This window comes from Perca flavescens, chromosome 8 (genome assembly GCF_004354835.1).
Source record: "Perca flavescens isolate YP-PL-M2 chromosome 8, PFLA_1.0, whole genome shotgun sequence".
NCBI lineage: Eukaryota > Metazoa > Chordata > Actinopteri > Perciformes > Percidae > Perca > Perca flavescens.
This window is the reverse complement of record NC_041338.1, coordinates 3,786,589-3,810,615: the sequence shown is the minus strand read 5'-3', so window position 1 is coordinate 3,810,615 and position 24,027 is coordinate 3,786,589. Positions and strand designations below refer to the sequence as shown.

The 24,027-nt window shown below is 41.9% G+C and overlaps 1 protein-coding gene across 2 annotated transcripts in view; it reads left to right on the top strand.

Moving 5' to 3' along the window:
• The window catches only part of kcng4a (potassium voltage-gated channel, subfamily G, member 4a), a 31,547-nt gene extending 13,712 nt beyond the window's left edge, over positions 1 to 17,835 (top strand). For both annotated transcript variants that reach the window (XM_028585463.1, XM_028585461.1), the window contains exon 4: positions 16,174 to 17,835. In XM_028585463.1, the coding sequence (XP_028441264.1) occupies positions 16,174 to 17,049 (876 nt within the window). In that variant the 3' untranslated portion in view covers positions 17,050 to 17,835. The remainder of the gene's footprint in view (positions 1 to 16,173) is intronic.
• Positions 17,836 to 24,027: the final 6,192 nt, after the last annotated feature.

The window sequence follows — 24,027 nt, the reverse complement described above, 5'->3', positions numbered from 1 at the left end:
TGTCGCTCCGATTTATGCCTTTAATATGCTGACCACGTGGTGGAGTATTTTCAGACAGCCTGATCATATTTGCTCTCCTTTTCCTAATTCAGTCGTATTATGGCCTGGGGAGTAATTGAAGTCGCCGTTTTATGTCCTTAATGCCATAAATTGGAGTGGGATTTGCTGTTTAATAATTACATCCCAGGACATCAATCACAAGTGTCTGGAGAGAGAGGGACAGAGGGAGTGATGAAGAGAGAAAGAGACAGCTGAGTAGCAGACTGCATGACTTAAGCTTCAGACTGTGGGTTTTGACACGTTTTCTCATTGACTATCCCCTTGTTCTCAAGCAGAGACTTGTCAATAATCTTATTGAACCATCGAAGCTGTCTGGACAAGTGATTTAAGAAAGGGCCAAAGGCTCTTTGATTTCTCATTCTATGAAGAGACAAAGAAGAAAGAGAAAGAGACACTGAGTGAGACGGAGATAATGTATCTGGTGACGCCTGAAGCGAAGATAAGGTGATTCTTTACGTAAGAGTGGAGGGAGGAAACGGAGAAGTCGGTCATAGAGAGGGAGTGGAAGATAAGAGCACAAAGTAAGAGGGGAGGACGTAAACACTAAACCAGCCGTGAAGCCACCTTTCTCTCCTTCCTGTCCCTCCATCTTTCTCCCAGAGGAGCTGTTTAAAAGACTGTCTGAGACGCATTGATATTAACTGGGTACATAAAGATGGAGGGGACACACATACGCAGAGCACACACACTCCCAGGACATGCACATGCATTCACGGCTTACTTTAGAACATAGTAGAAAATTGCTTCTTCTTTTTTCATTAAAGAGTGCAATCCAACAGAATAATTTTTGAATGGTTACTGTATAAAGGAATTAATATAAATTAAAAAAAATTAACTTTAACACATAAAGTAGCCTATAGACTGTTACTGTAGGTGGGCATGAGGAAAAAAATAGATTTTTGAACATTTTTGGTCTCTAAAAAAACAAAATTGAGCAATGTTACAGAAGGCCAGAAAGATCAGCAGTAAAAATGATTGTTTTCATATTTCTCTCATAATCCATTTTTTTTCTGATTTCAATGAATGAATAAATGCCCAGCAAAGGTTCTCTCTTCATCACGAGGACACAAGTTGTAATTCTGTGATCTTAACAAGCTGCAAAAACAACCTTTGTTGTGCTCACATCCTTTCATGATGACTGGAAAACAAGGTTTGTCATGTCGGGATAAGACCTCCTGCACACTGCCGGCGTGGCGACTGCGTGGCGGCTGCGTGGCGACTGCGTGGCGACTGCGTGGCGACTGCGTGGCGTTTTCTTTGTCTTTGCACACCAGAAACACGTCTGACGCTGCTGCTGCTGCTGCTGCTAGCCTTGTCTGTACACATGTACTGTATGTTTCCCATTGATTACTGCACTCAAGCAGTAGTATACTTCATGTTAAACATAAATATATTCTGATTTGATTACAGCAAAGACAATGTCGGCAGTATTGACGGCAAAATAGGCTACAGAATATTTCGTTCTGTATTGACAGGTGCAATATTTGAAAATCATTCATCAATCAATTATTATTTTTTTAAATTACATTTATATCTGCATTCATGTCAAAAACTAGAGACTTTCAAACATCAAAATGCCACTTTAGTCATTTTAAGCCAAAATCGGGGTCAAACTCTAACAAATTGCAGCAGAAGGAAACTCAACTGATTTTGTATCCTCAATATGTCCTGAGTAAGGAAAAAAAAAGCGCAGAAGAATCCCATTAGAGGAAAGTTTTGAAAAAGACCCAAATATAGCCTATTCATATGCCTATTCATTCTTTTCCCTCATGTGAATAGGGTAACAATTTTAACTTAGCTATCACCATGAAAATTACTGAGTTGATTACTTACATCAAGACAAACAAAAAATTACAAGTTTTTTTAAATTGTTTGTTAACATGGGCAAATGGTGCATAATCTAATTATGTATGTGCTAATTTGCATAAATACCACAACAGATCTAAACATTGGGTATAGCCAGGTGAAAATGTCTTGTTGAATCTTGTTGACATATAACAGTAAAAGACTTAATGTTAAGGTCTGAATGGAACCCATTTAGGCTACCCATGAGCATTACTATTGTTATTATATGTCAACAAGACATTTTCACCTGGCTATACCCAGTGTTTGGCTCTGTTGTGGTATTTATGCAAATTAGCACATACGTAATTAGATTATGCACCGTTTGCCCATGTTAACAAACATATTAAAAAAAACGGACACGCCACGCAGCTGACACGCTGACGCCACGCAGCCAGTGTGCAGCAGGCATAAGACGAAGCGTGAGATACTACATGCATGTCTTCTGCGGCTCTCTATGCTACATGAACATTAGGAAAGTGTAAAAGTGATGTGTCACAGCGGCAGGGAAAATGGATTTTCAGAGATTAATTGCCTATAGCACAGCTTGCACCATTTTACACTACAAACGCTAATGTCATTAAGATAAAGTCAGTTTGTGTGATAGTGTGTAATCCCACTGAGTCTGTTAAATGACCTTCCATTCTGGTCATGTTCAACAGAGCTGTGGTGATGGAATATGAATATTACAGCCTGGAATAATAACCTAAAACCAATCACTGTCTGGAATCCTTTTCTGAGTGTAATTTACATGCAACATGAAAAGGTTAGTCATTAATAATATGTTCAAGGACCTTCTTTCAGGGATGGGTGTTTGACTGTTTTTTTTATCTTGTAGCCTGAAATCACATGTGCAGGATAGTTTCATGGAGATCTATCCTTGTTAGGCCCCATATTAGGTCACTAACAGTACATACTCATGTCTTTTTGAGACAGGCTGTACAGCTCATTAAGGATAAGGGGAAACTGGGGTTACCATGGAGTTTTCTGATTTTCAGTAAGGGCTGTATACAGTATTGTGGTTAAGCAGAGACAATTGAAAAAATAAGAAAATTGATGCCCAGGAGGGCCTTTATCTTTTGCCATTATAGCTCTGCTTGCCATATCTCCCAACAGCCAGCAACAGCCTGAGTTTGTTCTCTTATCTGTTATTTTTGCACCAATGACCGGCTCTATTCCGAATCATTTTGAAAAGATCAGTGTTGGCTGTGATAAAATCTCCTATGAATTTCTGCTCTGTGTACGCCTGCTGCTTCTCAACTGTGCCGAAGTGCATTATGTGAATCAACAAAGCAACGTTCCAATTGTTTTGTCTCTGAGGGGGAGTTGTGATTCGGCATCCAACATTTTTGACTGCCTGGACTTGAAAGCATGAATGAATGTCTACTGTAGCTCAAAGCAACACAGCCATCAGTCGGATGTGCAAAAAATAAAAGTATATTCTATGAACTTAGGGTAACCCAATTGTAGGCATTCCCAGCATATCATTTCATTCCAGGTAATTCAATACCACACCTGAGATGTGAAACACATACTGTAACAGGAGATGCAAAAAAACTGACGTAAGCCTTCAAATGACGCAGTCTGTGTGTGTGTGTGTGTGTGTGTGTGTGTTTGTGCTGTCCTGCTGAGCCTTTAGAAGACAAAGCATCGTCATCAATCACAAGCCTTGTTTGAGTGCATAACAACAACAGGGGCACAACATTAAGAATGCATTCTTCATGTACCACGTTTTATCTTCTCCTCTTCATAATTTCAACACCATTAAATGAACACGAAGGGAGCATAAATTAATGTCCGAGTCTGTAAACTTAGTTGGCTCAGCAGGGTGGGACTGAGGCTGGCAGTCGGTCAGAGCGACTATAAGTCAAAGAGAGTAAATACAACTTGATGGTGGAGAGAGAGAGAGAGAGAGAGAGAGAGAGAGAGAGAGAGAGAGAGAGAAAAAAATAGTGAGAGTATAAGGGAGAGGAAAGAAAAAGAAAAATTAAGCAGATGCAGAACAGAAGAGACTTTGTATGCCACTGGGTTATTCATAATGTCTCACACACATACATAATCAGAGGGAGATGACCTTACTGCAGCTGCAGGTGAACTTAATCAGAAATGTGAAAGAGACAATTTAAGGGGATAAAGAACAATGAAAAAAGCAGTGTCCTGCTACCTTTAAAAGTCTGGTCGGTTATCGACTGTGTAGCCATGATACCGTCTTTCTCAATCCTAAACACCCTCGAACCACAAGAGGATCTGGGAATATTTGTATGATTGAACTTTATGCAAATTACCAAACTCCATTAAAGCACTAAAAAAATGTGTGTGTGTGTGTGTGTGTGAGAGAATGTACATGATAATTAGCGTGCACACATGCATTTCCTATGTGTTTATATCTGCGGGCCGTTTGGCTGTATCAGTGTGGAGCAGATTGCATGCCTATCGCAGCCTATCTGGTTATGAGCTGTATTCCCTCTGTCTGATGTGCTGCGAGGCTGCCAAGAGGGATTATGGGAGAGAACAGCAAAGTATGAGGTGTTTATCCTGTCCGTGCCAGGATGGAATTGTACAGCACATATAACACAGCATAGAGGAGTACAGCACAACGGAGAAGAGCCGCCCAGATCTGGATGTTGAAAGAGATTGTTGTTGATAGCTAATGTCACAGTGAAATAGTGATTTCACAGTTTAAATTTGGCTATTTTAAATGATTGACAATGCTAACAGAAGTTGACTTTTCTTTAAAGTTACTTAGTGCTTATTCTTGTGATGGTCTTTAAAACCAAAATTTGATATTTATCAAGGACACAAGTGCCATAAATGTCACTTGCCATAACTGGCACTTTCCCGGTTGTGCAGTACTGCCAAAAAGGAGAGGAAGATGTTCATTTACATGGTCTACGAAGTGTGTCCTTCTAAGGACTGAAGGCCAGCGGGGTGAATCTGTACCTTATTGGTGAGGCCTGAATAAGACTCACCAGACCACAACTACAGTAATGGGGCGTCAGTCAACAAGACAAGTCAGAAATTTCAATACTAATGAAAAATTTAGGAACGTTTGAGAATAAAATGTACAAAGTCAATAACCATTGTGTACCTAGTAAATATTACCTGGTTACCTCCTTTACCAGATGATGACAAACACCTGAATGCACCATAAAGCAGCTGGACTGTGGGGAAGGACACGCGGTCGGTGTCCTCCAGATGTTCTGCAAAAGAAGGCTGTAGAGTTCTTGTCCCGTTTGGAGGAGCCTTTGGATTGTAACAAGCTTGTTGACCCATTACAGTGTATTTTCTCTTAAAATGCAGACTTTGAAAAAAGATGTCATGGGACACAACATGTTATCCTCTTTGAGTATGTACAGTATGTAGATATTGCTTGCTTCTTAAGGGCAAACAGGCAAACAATGAAAAAAATGAATGAGCTTTAGAATTAACTAATTAGTCTGCGGGGCAGATTATTTTCAGAGATGCTTTCCATCCAGAAAGCTTAGAAGCACTTGTAAAAGCAAGTTGTTTCAGACAGTGTGTCAAATCTTTGACGCTCAAAATCTCAAATTTGACTATGAACCTTATAATTACAAGCCCTTTTTGCCTAAATACTATGCAAGAAGATATAATTCCTGAATGGTCATATTTCATCAAAGTAAGTGCAATTCAGTTGTAAGGTGACCTCCCCTAACTAAGACATATGTCTCATAATATGCATCTTTCTTCTTTTTTTATTGACCTGACACATGTTATATCAGTTCCCAGTTGGGCTCAACATGCAGATACAAATACAACAGATACGTTTGTTTACTTGGATGAGATAAATGAGGCAAACAGTTTGAGGCAGGTCAGCAGAACGGAGTATAAAACGAGCAGGTACCATGTTTATCGGAATTTCATCCACACGCCACAAAATAGCTTCGTGAAAAAGGGACTACTTGCAGGGCTTATATGTAAGTGAACTACTGTAGCTGGCCACTAACCAGCTGGGAAAATGCTAGCAATAGTCAGTCACGATATCTGACAGTTTGCAAGCTAGATAGCTAGCTTTGTTGCTAAGGGGGTGTTAAGTCCCTACAGCTCATTTAAAGAAACATTTGTCCCATGTCTCCTGTCTCATAACTTTCTGCAAACAATTTCTCTTTTGTGGAGCAGTTTTTACTCCGACATAAAAATGCATTGCGCAACACAGCCAATAATCCTTCTCTTTTGGTCCTTCCGGCTCAATCAAGAATATTGGTCCATTATATTTGTATTTAGTTTGCCACCAGCCAGTGAGGGAATACACTAATCAATTCCAGCAAATTCCTTTGAAATAAAATAAATTGATTGATTTCACAAAACTTGCTACAAAAAAAATGCTGAAGCGGCCGAGCCTTTTGAGGAGCAGAAAGAAACGTTGCAGCAAGGCAACAGACAGTCTGGTACCAACGAATGCAACAGCTCCGTCTGTGGCAATCAGACACTAATTGTTGATTAGGAGCAGATGCGGAGGCAGCGACAGATCCGGGCTGATTAACGATGAACCACAGGTGTGCTGATTAACAATGAACCACAGGTGTGCAGGGCAGGACAGGACAGCACACTGGGGACACCTATAGACCTTTTTTCACGGCAGACATGTTGACATGTCATAGTAGGAAAAGCACAGGTGTATTCAAAACCATTAATGATGGCTGCATTCCACTTAGTAGAGGCCCTGGTATTGTGCATGCTTACTCACTGAAATAGCTTACTGGGACACTTGATGGAACTGAGCCATCGTTAAGGTTATCAATTCCAGCTGTGCTTCTCCTACTATGACAAGTCAAAAATGTCTGCTGTGGAACCTCATGGCAGGTGAGGAATCACACACGCAGGTAAAAAAAGGAAACATTGTAGAAAGAGAGAACGGAGGGCAGAGGAGGAGGGAGAGAAGGACACCTGTGGCCAACGCAATACACAAACACAACACACCAGCAGCTCTATTCCCCCGAGGTTATATACTGAGTAGCAGGTGTCCACCCCTGCACAGTTACCCTCTCGGATTACTGCAGCACATCAGAATCTTATTCGAGCTACACTAAAATCAAACACCCCCTTCGCACTGCAGCTCCAGCCCGTCATAACCGATGTCAAACGCGCCCTTTGCAATGTGCCACTGCATTCCTACTTGCAGCCTGCAGAGCCAGCAGCTGGTGTGTGTGTGTGTGTGTATTCTTGTTTAACTATATTTGTGGGGTCCAAAAACCGGGAGTCCCGACAGCTTGTGGGGCCAAAATGCTGGACCCCACAACTTTAAAGGGCAATTGTTATGACTTGGTTTTAGGATTAGGGTTAGAATTAGGTCATGGTTAGGGTGAGGGTAAGGGTTAAAGTTAGGCATTTAGTTGTGATGGTTAAGGTTAGGGTAAGGGGCTAGGGAATGCATTATTTCAATGACAGGTCCCCACCAAGATAGTGCCACAAACCTGTGTGTGTGTGTGTGTGTGTGTGTGTGTTTGTGTGTGTGTGTGCGCTCTTCTCATCGCTGATGCACTTATAACATCTTGAATTTGATGAGACACTAAATGCTTTAGAACATTGGATGATAAACTAACACCATAACAACACTGAATTGCTTTTACAGAATTTTGTAGAGGAAACTGTAGGCCCCTTGTGTGTCCTCCCTTGTGTGTGGATGCTATATTAAGCAATTTCTTGTTCAATCCCATTTTTTGAGTTTTTAACAATACACCACCTTCATCTTCATAATATATTTGATGAAACACTCCTGGAAGCGAGACCCTATCAAACTTGAAAGCGAAAACCTCATTTGCTCGTGTGTGTGTGTGTGTGTGTGTGCGTGTCTGTGTGTGTGTGTGGCATCCTGACAGATGGAGAATAGAGACTTATGGGGTGTGAAGGGAACCCTATGTTTCAGACGTCAACTAATCTTGTAATCCCTTTCCCCTGTATCCTTCTACACCGTTAAGCCACCTACTCTTCCTCCATCTACTGTCTTCTTTTTCTTTGTTCTATCTATCCATCCTCGGTCAGTGGACAGCATGTCTTGGGAGGCTGGGCGGCTGTTTGTTGCTCTTTTATCATCATACATATCAAGGTTTCTTGCAAATGAATAGGTGCAAACTCAGCTCTATAATGCATCCTGTGTGCATTTGTGCATACAATCAGGTATCAGGTTACAGGACACCTGCCCAATAATGGATAGAGGTGTCACAACCCCTTAAATAACCCATGTTTAGGGAACATAGGCCTTGATGTGCAGTATTCCAGCGAAGGCCTATTATAATTCTTTCTCTGCGTCTTTTCTGACTCTGTGGTGGCCGTCCGTCCCTTCCCTCCTCCCTTCTCCTCTTTTTTCTAGAAGCTTTAAAAGTGAGCGCAAGGTCAGTACAGCAGCATTGAGAAACAGCGTTCAGTGGTGGCAAAGTATGTTCGAGGTCTGTCAGGTGAAGCCGATCGATGGGCCGTATCCTTTCTTTTGTTTCCTATTATGCTCAAACCCGTGGAATTTGGTAGGATTATCAAGGGGGGCTTTTTTTTTTTTTTTTTTTTTTTACCTGATTGGGAGGGAGATGAAGACAAGGCTGCAGAGTTAGAGACATGCTGTGACGGAGGCGGAGAATGAAATTAAAAGTTAGAATAAAACACCAGGGAGCACTCCTAAGGGTGATAACCAAATTTTAAACACTGCAGTTTTTTTTTAGTCATGCTCTATATCATTCATGCAAAAGTATCACAGCTGTATGTAGTGAGAGTCGTCCTAATTACCATCTGGAGACAGTGAAACTTAGAGCTTTATCTGATCTAAGTAGAAGGAAAACACATTCATAATTCAGAGCTATAGAAGCTTTCTCTTGTCTGACAATCAAGAGGCACATTTACACTTCAAACCCAACTGACCCCTGCCGAGGAAGCATCCGGTAGCTGTCTCAAAGCACACTGATGGGTCACTCGCAGGCAGAGGCTGTCAACAAGAATGTAAAACTCAATTGGTGCTGGCAAAACAGCAAGATGCAGCCAGTAGTATTCATGATATGCTTACATGATAATAATTTAAAGACAGCACAAATTAACATCATGTGTTTTCCTTCCCTTCAAGAAGAGGAAGCAGCGTGTGTGTGTGTGTGTATGTGTAGCATCCTGACAGATGGAGAATAGAGACTTATGGGGTGTGAAGGGAACCCTATGTTTCAGATGTCAGCTCATCTTTTCCTCATCAACTGATCTTGTAATCCCTTTCCCCTGTATCCTTCTACACTGTTGAGCCACATACTCTTCCTCCATCTACTGTCCTCTTTGCTCTGTTCTATCTATCTATCTTCCCCACTATACCTCTGTCATTTTTCTCCATTAGGGTGTTTGTGTTAAAGTGCCCATGTTATAAAATATTCTGGGATTTGGGGTGCTATTTTGTGTCTCTGGTGCTTCCACATGCATACAAACTTGGAGAAAAAAACATCCATGCTGTTTTGAGTGAGATATGGTTTCTGAATGTATCCTGCCTTCAGTCTCCGGGTGAGCTGGTCAAAATCGGCAGGGCCGTCTACGTCATCGGCCGAAACATTTGGTGTGTGCTAACCACTTTAGTTAATACCACATCAGCTGGCTGTTTCTCCAACTTCGGTCAGTACAAGGCAGGATTAGCCGGGAGACTTCTTCTAAACGAGCGCACTTCCAACTTTGCGTGGAATACCTGCAGAACAGGGACATGTAAGTAGTTCTATAGTGTTGTAGTGTAGTGTTTTGACATTGAGAACGAGGTGGCTAACCGCTAGCAGTGCTAGCTTCTAGCTAGTAGTCCTTACCTAGCTACTGCGCATGTGCGACTCACAACAAAGATGGGATAGAAGTGAGATGTCTCACTCTGTAGCTAAAACAGAGAGCTCAACACACAGGGTGAAAAGAGGAGCTGCAGCAATGTGCTGTACAACAAAAATATGGTGTTTTTTGAAAAGTAAACCGTGTAAACCTATTCTGGTACAACCTCAAAATACTATTATGAACCTGAAAATAAGCATAATATGGCTGCTTTAAGCTGTAGGTCTGTGTCAGTGATAGGACACTCAGCAGCCTTTACAGCAGCCTCATATGGGTGTAAAACCAATTAACCCCAAACCATTAACCCACACAGCCTGATAATTATTACAAGTTATACAGTTTGTATTACATTACATTACATATCATGCATGCAATAAATGCCAGACGTTTAATCAGAGAGGTGACTGCAAAAACCAACCAATTACACTGCAGAGTCAGAGCCAACTCTAGCTTGTCATCATAAGGATCATTCAGTATAGGCTGCAATAGGGCAAACTGTCTTCATATTCTAGGACATTAGATATTGAGGCATTTCCCTCTAAAATCAGCATCGATAATCACATTGCACCCAGCTCCTCATCTTTTTCTCCTCACAAGAACAAAAATGTCGAAGTTACATAAAGATCTATTCCCTTTCCAGCTCGAACTGCCTCAAATTGATTCCCTCTGACTGACTGTCAGTGTGGCTAAATGTAGCTGTCAAAAAACAAACATAATATTTTTGTTTTGTTTTAGCGGGTAGTAGAAAAGTTCCACTGGCCAATATATAATCACCACTTCAGAAACCTATAAGTTATGATCATATTTTAGAGGTTTTTTTTATCAGTGACAAGACACAACATCACAATTGTGGTTGGCTTAGGTGGTTGCAGTCAAAATGTAGACACAAATAGCAGGTCTGATCCCTGCTTCATTTAAGTATTCATGGCTATTGACTAACCCTTGTGAAAAGATGACACATTCTTTTCAGTGTGTGTGTGTGTGTGTGTGTGTGTGTGTGTGTGTGTGTGTGTGTGTGTGTGAGTTGTCCTGTATGGTCTCCCTTGGGTTTGAGATTTCTTCTACAGAAAGGCATGTGCTTCAGTTTATTGTAGACTGACCACCTTCCTCTCTGTGGGATTCTGTGGCGGTGGTTTTTGGCATGTGGTCACTTCAGATGTCCTTGTCCCTAGAATGCCTTGGACAATGATTCCCCCTCGCTGCACTCTTTGAGACATGTTAATACAGAAGGATAATGTGAAACACTGCATGAGACAGCTGCTGGGGTGAACAATGTCTGTGCTGAAATGAGCTGTCACTGACTTTAGTTCCAGAGAGAGTCATACAGAGGAGATAAGGTCAGGGAGATAGGGTATTGTGTGTGAAAGTGTGTATTTGAAAGAGAGAGAGACTGCTGTAACAAATGGCCTATCAAGCAGAGGGTGAGAACAGTGCCGCGAAGCCCTGATGGGCCTAATGTCAGCGCACACGCGCGCGCAACAGAGAAAGAGCATCGAGGAAGGATAAAATGAGAATAAATGAGAGGGGGAGAGTGCACGTGAGAGACATAACGTGAGCTGTGGGGAGAACATCTATGAAAGATTGATACAGGACAGACAGCCAAGCAGAAATCTCAGCGGGACTGGACATCAGATGGAGAAAACACAAGGAATGCAGGTTAGAGTAGAGAGGAAGAGGGTAAAGGTTAATATGTAGTCAGCGATTTATTGAAGCGGTAATTTAGTCAGTCCTTCAGATTCTCTGGAGGGAGGAGTCATGGACTGTTCAGATGAAGCCATTATTTGTAATGTGAAAGGTCCCCAAAGACAATTTGACTCTGCAGGTCCCTTCAGCTTTGCATTGAGCCATTTTTAGCTCATCATTCGGCTGTTATAAACCTTGTTTCCAAGTGCAATCAGCAACCTTGCACCAAACTGCAGACAGATAAAGACATTAACTTAATGGGGGACATAGTGGAGCATTTACGTTTGTAGCAGCCAAACAGGCAGATATTTCCCTCAGGAGTCAGTGGATGCCAAAGAGTTGAAAGGAGAGTAAAAGTGAGTAGACGTTCATATGTCAGGTAGTCAGAAACAACTAACGTTGCTTTCTATCTGCTGAATCTGTAATACGCAACTGTTCACTAAAACTTCATTAAGTTATTATACGTCAAATTTTGTGTGTTTCTGTCCTGGCTGCTTCCCCGAAGTAAAACCTTCTGTAGCCATGGTTCTTTTTTACATAAGATTTTAATTTGACATGAAACTGTCTATCATTTGCAAACATTCCAAGTTAAACTTTAGACATTAGACTTTAAATCCATTTACAATTGTTCATTTTTGATTGATTATGCTGTAATAATGTTCAGAAACATTTTGAATTGGTGACGATTCATGACACATTTTGTAGTTACCTAGCAGCACAAAACATTCCCAAAATTTAGAAAACCATTTGGTGCAAGAAGGATTATGGAAAGGCTGAAATCAACTTATTTGCAAGTCTTTAACATTGGATTTACAGCATACTTAGGGAAAAAAAATACAACCCTCCTAAAGCTGAATTGATCTTTAGTATTACCAGAAAGTTTTTTTTACCGCTTTGAGTCATAACACGGCACTTGGATTATTATCTGACAAAAATGTACTGTCACTTTGGAGACATGCCACTGAACATTCACTATTATGTTATCGTGTGCCAGTCAATTCAAACTCATGCTGTGCAGCCAAATATGTTCAAACTCACAGAACTGTAATTGAAATACTTCACTTTTGAAATTATTTGAAGATCAAAATAGTTCCAAAAACATGACATTTGTCAGACTGAATAATTGCAGCCATAGAAAACATGTCTTGGGTTTGAATATTTCACTTACGTAGCCTCAATGTGGAGTTAGAACAAGCTAATGCATCCTGTTAATAAGACTAGAAGATGAGGATTTTTTTTTTCTGGCGTCCTTCAGATGGATCGTTTACTTGCACCGCTCTCGTCGACTGTTTCCAGATGCAGCAGGCAGACTGACAACGTTAGCAACTAGCTGGTGACTGAGCAGAGCATTTAGCAGCTCAAGAGACAGTTATTTCCCACAGGAGTTGGTGGAGAGCAAAACCGAGCTAAAAGCAGGGTGAATATTGGATTCAGATTAGATGGTCAGAAACACATCTCCAATAAATGCTAATGTTGCACTTTGTCTGTGTAAATAAGCAATTGTTTGCTAGAAAGTTTGCCATGTCAGCTTTATAAGGTGATTATATAGCTTGCACTACTTGAAATACAATTTGGAGGAACAAGAGGGGCCCATTAATGGGCTAATGGGCTTAAATGATATAGGCTGCCGCAGTTCTAACAAAAGATGGATGTAGAATATATACAGCCTAGGGCTTCTACTATTATCACTATTACCAGAATCACTGTGAATTGACAGTGTAAAAAAGTGAGTGGTTTTTGAATGGATGCATGAAGGGAAATGTTCAACCTGATCTCACAGAATTCTGTGAAATGAACACAACAACGGAACAGTTGGGTTTAGGAAAACAATAACGGGTTTAGAAAACCTGACATGCGGGACACGATCCCCGGTCTCCTGGGTGAAAGTCCTGTTGTTTGACCCATCCACCACCCCAACCAACCTCCCTATGCGGATTTTCGGGCTTTCATATTACTCGCTACCGTAGTCGCTCCTAATGCTACATCATCTTTTCATTGACTTTACATTGGCATTGTTTTCCGTGGTGGCCACACAGAATTTTCACACATTCCGTGCCACCACCACGTAATGCGGTGTTAACAGTTTGTGATCATTTCACGGAATTCTGTGAGACCAGGCTGGAAATGTTCTAAAGTCAAAATGTAATTGACTGTACAACACTAGGAATTACACATACTCACATCACTCTGTAGGAATGAAGTGAAAGGCCAAGAGTCACACTGGGAGGAGAATCATTGAGAAAGACAGAGAGGACACGGGTGATAAATGAGAGAGGGAGGAATGGGACACGTGTGTAAAGGATGCATCATGCGTAGAGGAACAGTGGAGGGAGTTGCGTTTCACTTAGAGGAACACTGAATGAATGATGGCATTAAAACAGAAAGATAGTGGTGTGAGGGTCGAACAACAAATGAAGGATGAGAGGGAGGGAGTCCGGAGAGGGTGATGAAGGAGGAAACAGAATGAGTGATGAGAAGGTGGAGACAGAGGCAGGACGAGAAAAGAAAGGGTGGCAGAGAGAGAATAGAAGGGTGAGAGGGAGGGAAAATAGATGAGACACACAATGGCGGAGAGATAAACGATGAGCGTGAACAATGAGAAAAGTGGAGAAAATGGGGAAAGCTAATAGGCCGAGAGAACACACAAATAATGTCCACCTTAATGATATATATCAAGTCACGTTGTCATATTCGGTGTGAAAACAAGTAAAGAATTCTGATGCAGTTTAACTTTATAGAAATGCAAGGAGACGTAAGAGCATCTTGATCTGTCTGAGGAACATTCATACTGTGCAAAAATATGCACGTCAGCTACGTCAGACAGAAAATACAACACCAGGGCGTTGCCTGAGGAGAGTCTTACCGAGAAAAACGACAATCAGTTTTTTGAGCATAATTTAATATGTTTACCTTCAGGTGACAAAGACCCCCAGCAGCTATAGGAAATGTGACTCTTCTCCAGCTGGAGCAAGAGAGGGGGAAAAGAATGTGGTCGGGTGGACGGATGGGTCAAACGGTTTAATCTGCAGCGATGTATGACAACACTGACAAATGATGTCGTACTGCTGATCGGGTCGGATTACAAGGGGGTTAATATGTGTTGTTCTGGAGGCAATTGGAAAAAAACGTGTAATTAGGAGGTCTTGCTGAGCGTCCCTAAAGGCGTTGACACACCAACCATCGGACGGTCAGGCGAGGTCGGTGACTCGAGTCTGTTCGGTGTGTTCCGTGCCGTCGTCAGTCGGAGGAGGAGGAGCCGTCTGAATTCATTTTGGCCGATCTGACGTGTTGAATCGGCCAGTGGGCAGTCGGACTCAATGACCAATCTGATTGGTGGAGTGCTAGCCCTTGACTAGCGAATCAGTGCACGAGAAAACCGGAGCTGACAACGCCAGTATCTTCTCATTACAAGCCCTCGTATTTTCTTCCGTTCAGCGAGTAATGACAACAACGATCCTTCTTGACTACTACCAACACTCTCTGATGAAAACTATGACAGACGACAGCGTGCTCTGTTCAGGTGTTCCGTCATTTCCGGTTTTCATTTTTTGGACGACAATACAGATTAGCGCCGCCTGCTGTTATGGAGACGTATTACGTCTCGCGCACGTGCAAAACATACGCTCAAGTCAGGGAGACTGATCAGTCCGACTGCCTTTTCTGCTGACAGTCGGCCGTCGGGTTGACAAAGAAGTGGCAACCACCATGGCTAACTGTGATAGGCTAAAGTGCTCCAAAGTGCTTGTTGGGTGGTTGAACAGCGTATAAAAAACCCTGCCCCCCCAAACATTTTGGAAGGCTGCATGCACGCGACTATCTGAAACAGACAATCAATGGCCTTCACATCGCTACTTCTGTCGCACCTTTAACCCATTTATACAATTCATTGCACCCCTAACCCTATCTCTGATGACAGGCTTTTAGCCCCGCCTTCCAGTGAGGTCATTTCTAACGGCTATAAACACTTTTGCCTACAGACTTGTTAAACAACAAGCCAGTTGCATCAAGCATACCCCGGCCTTACTGTAAGAAAAACAGTTTACTTCGGCACACTTTTTTCATTAAACTTTCACCTCTTCTAATGTACGTCTAAAGTATTCCTCTCACGGAATGCAAATTAAATATGTACAACAATAGACACATTAGAGGGAATAAATTTGTCCACTCGTCGTGGAAATTCATTAGTTAGTTGTTAATGAATTCAACACACTTGTTATTTGGAGCCGTTATTAGTGGAAATGTATCTTAAAGCATTTTGTATTGGCGTATTGGTGAAAATAAACCTTCCTCTTTTTCTTAAGTATGAAAAAAGACTCAATAATACATTAAGAGGTTGCAAATATTTTCTGCAGCAGGATTTGGAAATGTGAGGAGGTGGAATACAGGCTAATTTGTAGATAAAGGAAAAGTGACAGTCAGATAGGTTAGTTTTTATTATTGCTTTTCCCTGCTACTGTAGTTAGAGGGCATGCTAACCTGATTGCTTTCTGTCACCACTCCCACTGTGTCACATTAATATTTGAAACCTTCCCTAATAAAATAATTTATTGATTGTGTCACCGCATTATCTATCAGTGGTGCTGCAGTAGCTTTAGCATACTGAGGGACTGCAGCTCATGATTTATGAATGATTACCGAGGGTGATTATCTGACCTCAGGATTTTTGTCTTCTCTCCATCTCACCCCATCTGTCTTGCTCCCTGTCAAACTCCTGCTCCTCTCATCCTCAATCTCTCTGTCTCTCACTCTCTCTCTCTCTCTCTCTCGCTCCCCCCAACCCCTCGCCTTCCCTCTCTCCCTCAGGGTGAGTGTTCCTCTAAGTGCCACAACATGTTCATCATAGAGACGGTGTGCGTGGCCTGGTTCTCCCTGGAGTTCCTGCTGCGGTTCATTCAGGCCGACAGCAAGCTGGACTTCCTCCGCGGGCCGCTCAACATCATCGACGCCATGGCCATCCTTCCCTACTACGTCTCCCTGGTGGTGTCAGAGGAAGACCCAGAACTGGAGCACGAGAGGCCAGGAGGAGGTAAGGGCTACTTGGACAAGCTGGGCCTGGTGTTGAGGATCCTGCGGGCGCTGAGGATTCTCTACGTGATGCGGCTGGCTCGCCACTCTCTCGGCCTGCAGACGCTGGGGCTGACGGTCAGGCGCAGCACTCGGGAGTTTGGCCTCCTCTTGCTTTTTCTCTGCGTGGCCGTCACCCTCTTCTCGCCGCTGGTCCACTTGGCTGAGAGCGAGCTCACGGGCACCCATGACTTCAGCAGCATCCCCGCCTCCTACTGGTGGGCCATTATCTCTATGACGACCGTGGGCTACGGCGACATGGTGCCCAGGTCCATCCCAGGACAGGTTGTGGCGCTGAGCAGCATCCTCAGCGGCATCCTCATCATGGCCTTCCCTGCTACCTCCATCTTCCACATGTTCTCCCGCTCCTACCAAGAGCTCAAGATGGAGCATGACAGGCTGTTCAAAGAGGAGTGCGCGGCGGCTGCGGCTGCTGCCGCCGGGGAGTTGCAGGAGGCGGGAGTTGAAGGAGGGGGGGAGAACTCAGCCCCGCCTGGGCTGGGATCACATCTGGACAAGAGTAGTGTGCACTCACTGGAGTCTCTTGCTCTGTTAGGGAAAGGTGGTGACGCTGCAGGAAATAACAACCACAGCCTGCCACCAGCAGCTTTCTGAACAGTACTCACACCGACTGACTCAATCCTAAACTTCTAAGAAGATATAAGTCCACTAATCTCTGTGTTGCACACAATAAGTACTGCAAATGATTAATGCTCCAAAGGCCTCACCCCCACACGGTTGTTTGTGTTGCATTGGATAAAAGGAGATTAAACAGACAGCATTTATTTTTGCTCTTTGGTCTACTGATGAGGAGTGCACAATGTAGATTGCACAGAAACTGAAAGACTTTAAACCCTTTAAATTAGACGGTCCAGTTTGTCTGACCAGAAAGCCTCTGCAGCAATATTAGTAACCGGCTGCTTCCATAAACATGCAATATTCAATCCAAAGTTGCTTTTCCTTCCACTGTGAAAATACTTACAAGCTTAACTGCAACTTTAAGTTTTATTCTTATTACTTTTCAATATGTTGCCTACAGTATGACCAGGAATGTCTCTCATACTGAATACTCTACTTTTCTGTAATGAATTCAAAGAAGTGCTCCTCTTAGTTTATTTTTGAGAAGCTTGAAGCCATGTTCTAAGAAGAAATATAAACAAACTGCTAGTTTGGCCTATATATGATATATGATATATATCCATCTCTGTCTCATTCATTTATGTTTGTACGCTTGGACTCAAAGAGGTGATGGTTTCTACACCCTCCACCATGAACTCCAGGTAAACTGTGTGAAAATATTGCAGAAGTTATGATCCAAATTGTTGTTTTAAAGGATGGGGAGAAAGAAGGAGGGTTTGTGTGAGAGATTGAGCACTAACAGCCATGACGTGTAGTTTGCAATGCTCCAAATAAAAGCTCTCCTAGTAATCTGAGAGAAATCCATTTTCTGGGCTGCAGTTTTTTGGGTTTGTTCTGGGTATGACGGTCTAATCTCCTTGGCTAGCCCAGGAATGAGAGTCCTGCCGGTGAACATTTCTGAGAGAAGAAACAGCTGTCTGAGCCAAACGCACAGATAAGTACTCTGTGAACAACGATTCTATTACAATCCCCTTCTTACATCACCTCCTTGTTTTCATGTGCAAAGTTACACCACTCTGGCATGGTGCCGTGTCTCTTTACAAAACTTAGTAATGGAAGTTAACGTTACATCTTCAGGTCTGGGATAAACCGATCCTCTCCATCCTGGGGTAGCCTCCAAATCGGGCGGGGTTATCCTCCTTTTTCTGAGAAGAGTGGTTAGCCGCTTGGGGTCCAAGAAGGATGTGTAGGCACGCAGGGACATGCCAGATGTGGATGTAATCTTGATTAAAGTTTGGATTAAAAATTCCACAGGCGGGGTTGCTGTCTGAAACTAAACTTTATCTAGTTGCTTGGAATTTGCTTTTGCTTTTTTTCCTCCGCAAAGTCTCAGGAATTCCAATGCAATCGCTTTTGTGGCATCTCTCTCCCATATGGCATCCCATTTCACCAGCTATAGCTCTAGTGAGATTTAGAGTTAAAGTGACATTTGTAATTGGAACTGCTACAGTAACATATGGCCCAGAATATAGCTATGCTGTTTAGAACAATCTAAATGAGGCAATTCAACTTTGCATGATAAGACATGAAGGATTACACAAGTTAAGGCTATTGTCCATCTGTATACTTAATACCTTAAGAGACATTTAAATCACATGGTTTATAACTCTAAAAACAGTTATGGAAATAATGTGTCCTGATATGATTAATAAAAATGCTCATCAGGTAATAAATATGTTTTTAGATGTTCAGATGGGTCAGTGGGGCTCAGTAGGTTTATTGTTGAAAGGAAAGGGTCAGTCACAACAAGTCGTCGCTAGTGCTGATGTAAAAGTGAACTCCCAAAACACCCTTTTCTTGACACTCAAGTGAAGTGAAGTGGCACAAAGAATACCATATTATATGGCATTTTTGGAACTCCTTCAAGGACATTTGCTTTTTAATGGCAATATTTAGAATGCAATTAGCTTAATTTAGCTTAGCTTAATTTATCTTGAAGACTGAGAGCAGGGGGAAGCAACTTGCCTTTCAGCTGAATGTTCAAAATATCCCTACTAGCACCTCTAAAACTTACAGAGGATCACATTGTATCTCATCCATTTACAAAGAGAAATGTAAAAAAGTTGTGTTTTTCTGCCCCAAGGCGGTGGAAAGTTGTGTGGATAGAACATTGATATTTGCGTAATTTATTAATATGTTCTTTTGCTAACATTAGATATTTACACAGCTAAAAGCTGTATTAAGCATCACAAAAATGTGTTTGTTGCTTTAGTTGACGTTAGGTCATCTGTGTTGCTCAATCTCGTGAGTCTGTTCCTAAAACAGAAACAGGTCTCAAACTAAGTTATTTTTCTCCCGTTTTACTGTCAGAATGTTCGGGAGATATGTGGCTTGTGAAAAAGGTGTCCAAAATGTATTTTAGTGACTATGGGACAAAATAATCGGTCATAATCTGTGCTCACGTTCACTTCTCCTATTGGAATCAACCCAATTAGGACCTGCCACTATTTTCCTAAAGAGGCGTGACAGTGGCAAAACCCAAAGGACAAAAATACAGGTATGGTAAATACAGAAGCATACAGCAGCTGGTTAGCTTACTAGCCATTGCTGGTGATCCCCAACTGGAGTCAGAATACAGAATCATTTTGGATCTGGACACTAACTCTGTTCATATGCCTCATTTTCAGATGGCTCTCAGTTCTTCTAAATATATATATTTTTTTACATTATTATGGGTGAAACTGTCCTAAGAAGAACCTGCACATACTTCCATTAATGCTGGTTTTAAATGTGTAGGCCAAACTTAATCATGGACCATAATAATAGACAAAGAAAACATTTCTTTAAATACAGAATAACTCAGTTTCTATATTTCTCAATTTCTCTATGTGAACAACAGTGTGAGAGCAGCGTAAAAGCGGAGTTTAAAAATGACTGACCGACTGAAATATTTTCAGTTTCTGATTCAAACTATCCAACAAGTACCTCATCATGTGTGAAATTGCAGACAGCCGTGATCGACGTTCTGCACCCAAAATGGGAATTTGTATTCTCACCAGACATCATGCCTGATTCAGAATGTGTACAGTACATGCCATTTCAGTCACCAACCTCGTTCCTTCATGTAACACTTATAAAAGACAATTTAGTTATTACATTATGTATGGATTGTACTGTACTGTACAATATGAGATTCTTAGTCACAATTGTTTCCACACAAAGCTCTCATTGTATTTAGGCTTGATAAATGACTCACATTACTTCTGTTAATTGACTATCCTTTAACTGCAGCCACTGGAGATAGATTGAGATGAGTGTTTTCAGGGCACTCTCTCTAAACAAATGGGGGTTATACTGCAGCAGTGATGAGGCTATTAAGCCAAATCCCCATTTTAATTGGCTAAGGGTTATCCAAATTACAAAAACACTTGAACCACCAAGAAGAGCCGGTAAATGTTTTTCAATTGAAACAAGGGTAATTATTGATTATTTAGTGAAGATTTATGATCATAATAAATGAGGCTTTTACACACATATACAGTCTCATTATGTTTCCCTTATATTCACACTGACTTTTTTTCAGCCTTCCCAATAGAACCTGTCTGCAGGTATCTTTTCTTTGTTTCTTACAGTCTTTCTTGTTTCATTTTCCTTTTTTCAAATTTTGTTTTTCCAGCTTCTCTTTGTCCTTGTCTTATCAATCATCAACCCTTGACACAATTTACATGATTGCTCTGCTTTTCCTTGGATTAGGGTCGCAAATCATGGTTGCAGCTGTCGCCGTGGTCCTGCGCCACACCCTGCTATGCCCTGCTACGCTCTGCAGTGCCCTGCTATGCCTTGCTACGTCCTGCTATGTCCTGCTATGTCCTGCTATGCCCTGCTATGCCCTCCAGTGCCCTGCTATGTCCTGCTAAGCCCTGCAGTGCCCCGCTATGTCCTGCTACACCCTGCAGTGCTCTGATATGTCCTGCTATGCCCTGCAGTGCCCTGCTACATCCTGCTCTGCCCTGCTACGCCCTGCAGTGCTCTGATATGTCCTGCTATGCCCTGCAGTGCCCTGCTACATCCTGCTCTGCCCTGCTACGCCCTGCAGTGCCCTGCTACGCCATTAACTACTACAACTACTATTTATAGTCATAGTTCTGTTATCTTTATTGTGACTATTATCGCCACTGCTCATCACACCCCCAACCGGCACCGTCAAACACCGACTACCAAGAGCCTGGGTCTGTCCGAGGTTTCTCCCTAAAAGGGCGTTTTTCCTCGTCACTTTCGCACTAAATGCATGCTCTTGGGGGAATTACTGGAATTGTTGGGGCTTTGTAAATTATAGAGTGTGGTCTAGACCTACTCTATCTGTAAAGTGTCTTGAGATAACTCTTGTTACGATTTGATACTATAAATAAAATTGAATTGAATTATTCAGAAAGTCAATATCTAATTTATTCAAAAGTTAAAACATGTAAACTAACCATCAAAAGTTTGTAAAAGCCTCTCTCTCTCTCTCTCTCTTCCACATACACACAGACAAATGCTCTCTCGTACACACCTACTCACATAGAGGTTTTAGTGGGAGTTTTTCTCGCTCATTGAGAGTCTATAGGTTGAAGAGGTCACTGTGTGCATTCATTGTTCCCATAACGTGGGCGTTGGGAAGCCCTTTGAGACTGTAACTGTGATTTAGAAGGCTGCACACGTAAACTTTACTTGCAAATGTGTGTCTCTTGCTGGTAAGGATGGAGGTGCCGGGGGCTGGCGTGGAAGAGTGCGAAGTGTTTTGATGGAGTGAGGGCATGATGGAGACTCAGACACAGCAGATGTACCGATTGTCATGTGTGTCATCTGATTCCCTCCTTGCACTGTGATGTTAAAAAAAAGAAAAATCCTGGCAAATGCTTATTACAGTTGGAAAAAGGGGGAAAACAGACAGATAGAGGGTATTCTTAAATTCTCCTTCTCTCTTAACGCCACGCTTCTCTGATTCCACACTAAATGATCCAGCTTTGGGGAAAGTTTTTAAGAGTCACTAAGTGACTCAGTTCTGTTGTCTCACATTTAGAAAAAGGATTTCAATATTATTACAAATTTCCATAACATTTTTCCATCCTGGGGACACAGAAAGACTGATAATACAGATGAGTAATGCTGCATGTATTAAAAAAAAAATAAATCAGCAATATTACTGTTAAACAAAAACAAACAAAAAATATATACAGTATATTATACATGTTCTTGGAAATTTGGCCAACACTGGTGAGCCATAAGAAGCAGCTGGAAAGAAGGAATGGAGGAGGGTTATTTAAAATTCATAGCCAGCTTTACTTTCATCCTATATTCATATAGTACACTGATGACAGCACAGTTAAGTGGCTGTGGGGTCGGCCCAGTTGAGGGTCTGGTTTGCATGAAATCCTGTAATTTTTATAGTGAAGCCACCACTTGACTTTCAGTGTTCAACCATTAACTGATAAAAGTGTGATAAAGCAGTGTGAGGTGTAATAAAGGAGTGTGTGTGCGTGTGCGTGTGTGTGTGTGTGTGTGTGTGTGTGTGTGTGTGTGTGTGTGTGTGTGTGAGTATAGGGACAAGTAAAGAGGAGCGCTCAATTTTGGCCTACATGCTCATGGTAGGTCACCATAGACTGCCAGTCAATGTGAGATTGCACTCTGTCCCATTACTGCATGTCTTGTGTTGAAGGGCATCCTGGAAAATACCACTATATAGCATTTCCTCCTTTGTTATACCAAATGTCGCCATGAATTCCTTCTTTGTCATTAGATTTGATGAGTCTGTGTTTGCTCCTCTCTGCTCGCGTCAAGGTGGATGCACACCACAAGATTTCTGATAAGACGTGGATCCAATTAAACCACACAGACGGAGAATATCAGGATAGAAAACCCCTATAGAGGCCGTATCCCACCATCTAGATTGAGAGCCCATGGCTCAGACTGCAAATGTAGAATTTAATCAGCTGAACGTGTTTTGAAGTAGTCCCGGAGTGTCTTCTCTCCCTAATTTAAAAGAATGAAATGGAAAGGTGAAGAAAGTCTGTACTGCCAAGACTGCCTCACTGTAGGGGCACTGGAACCAATTTATTAAATAACGTAACATTTGTATGCCAATGAAAAGGGAAAGAAGATTTGTTTTGCTAGATTTCATTCTCATACGAAATGTGGAAGTTAGTTTAGCAGAGCGGAGAGGAGAAATCCAAAGAGTTTGGTGTATTTTAAGTAAAAACTAGAAACTTCTAGAAAACAGAAACCTTTTTGGTTGACAAAAATGAGGAGACACAGATGAACAGCAAGTGGTAAGATATCAAAAAGAGAAAGGGGGCGGACGGAGAGAAAGAGAGTCTCTTGATTTGCCTTTTTAGCTGAAGGCGAGCACATTTTTCAGCTTCATAATGAGCAGGCCTATGTGTTCGGACTCGGAATCAGCCATTTATTTGGTTTCAACTTCACTCGGACGAGCACACTCCTCCTTAAAAAAAACATATATGGGGCGACCGCAGGCTCACCCGGTAGAGTGAGTGCCCCATATCGGCTAGTCCTTGGCAGCGGCCCAGGTTCGAATCCGACCTGTCATCCCCTCTCTCTCTCTCTCTCCACCCTTTCCTCTGTATCTGCACTAACAAAATAAAAAGCACAAAGATAGTAAACACCCTAACGCAGGGGTCCTGAATGTTTTTTAAACCAAGGATCCCTTAACTGAAAGAGAGATGGAGCAGGGAGCCCCTACTACATATATTGTATAAAATGAAGTTGCTTATTAGTTATTAGTATGTGCCTACTTAAGAAATATTACACTCAAGTATTATACAAAATAAAAGTTATAATCAAAGTGTGTTCATATTGTGGGGCAATTCGTGCAGAAAAGTTGCAAAAAGTTGCAGGAGTGTGTGTATGGAGATGTCTTTTATCTCCTGGATGAAAATTATACTCTTTCCCATTCGTTTCCTATGGCGGTCATTTTTGAATAAATCACTAAAAATTCAAAGAAAGTAGTCACAATGA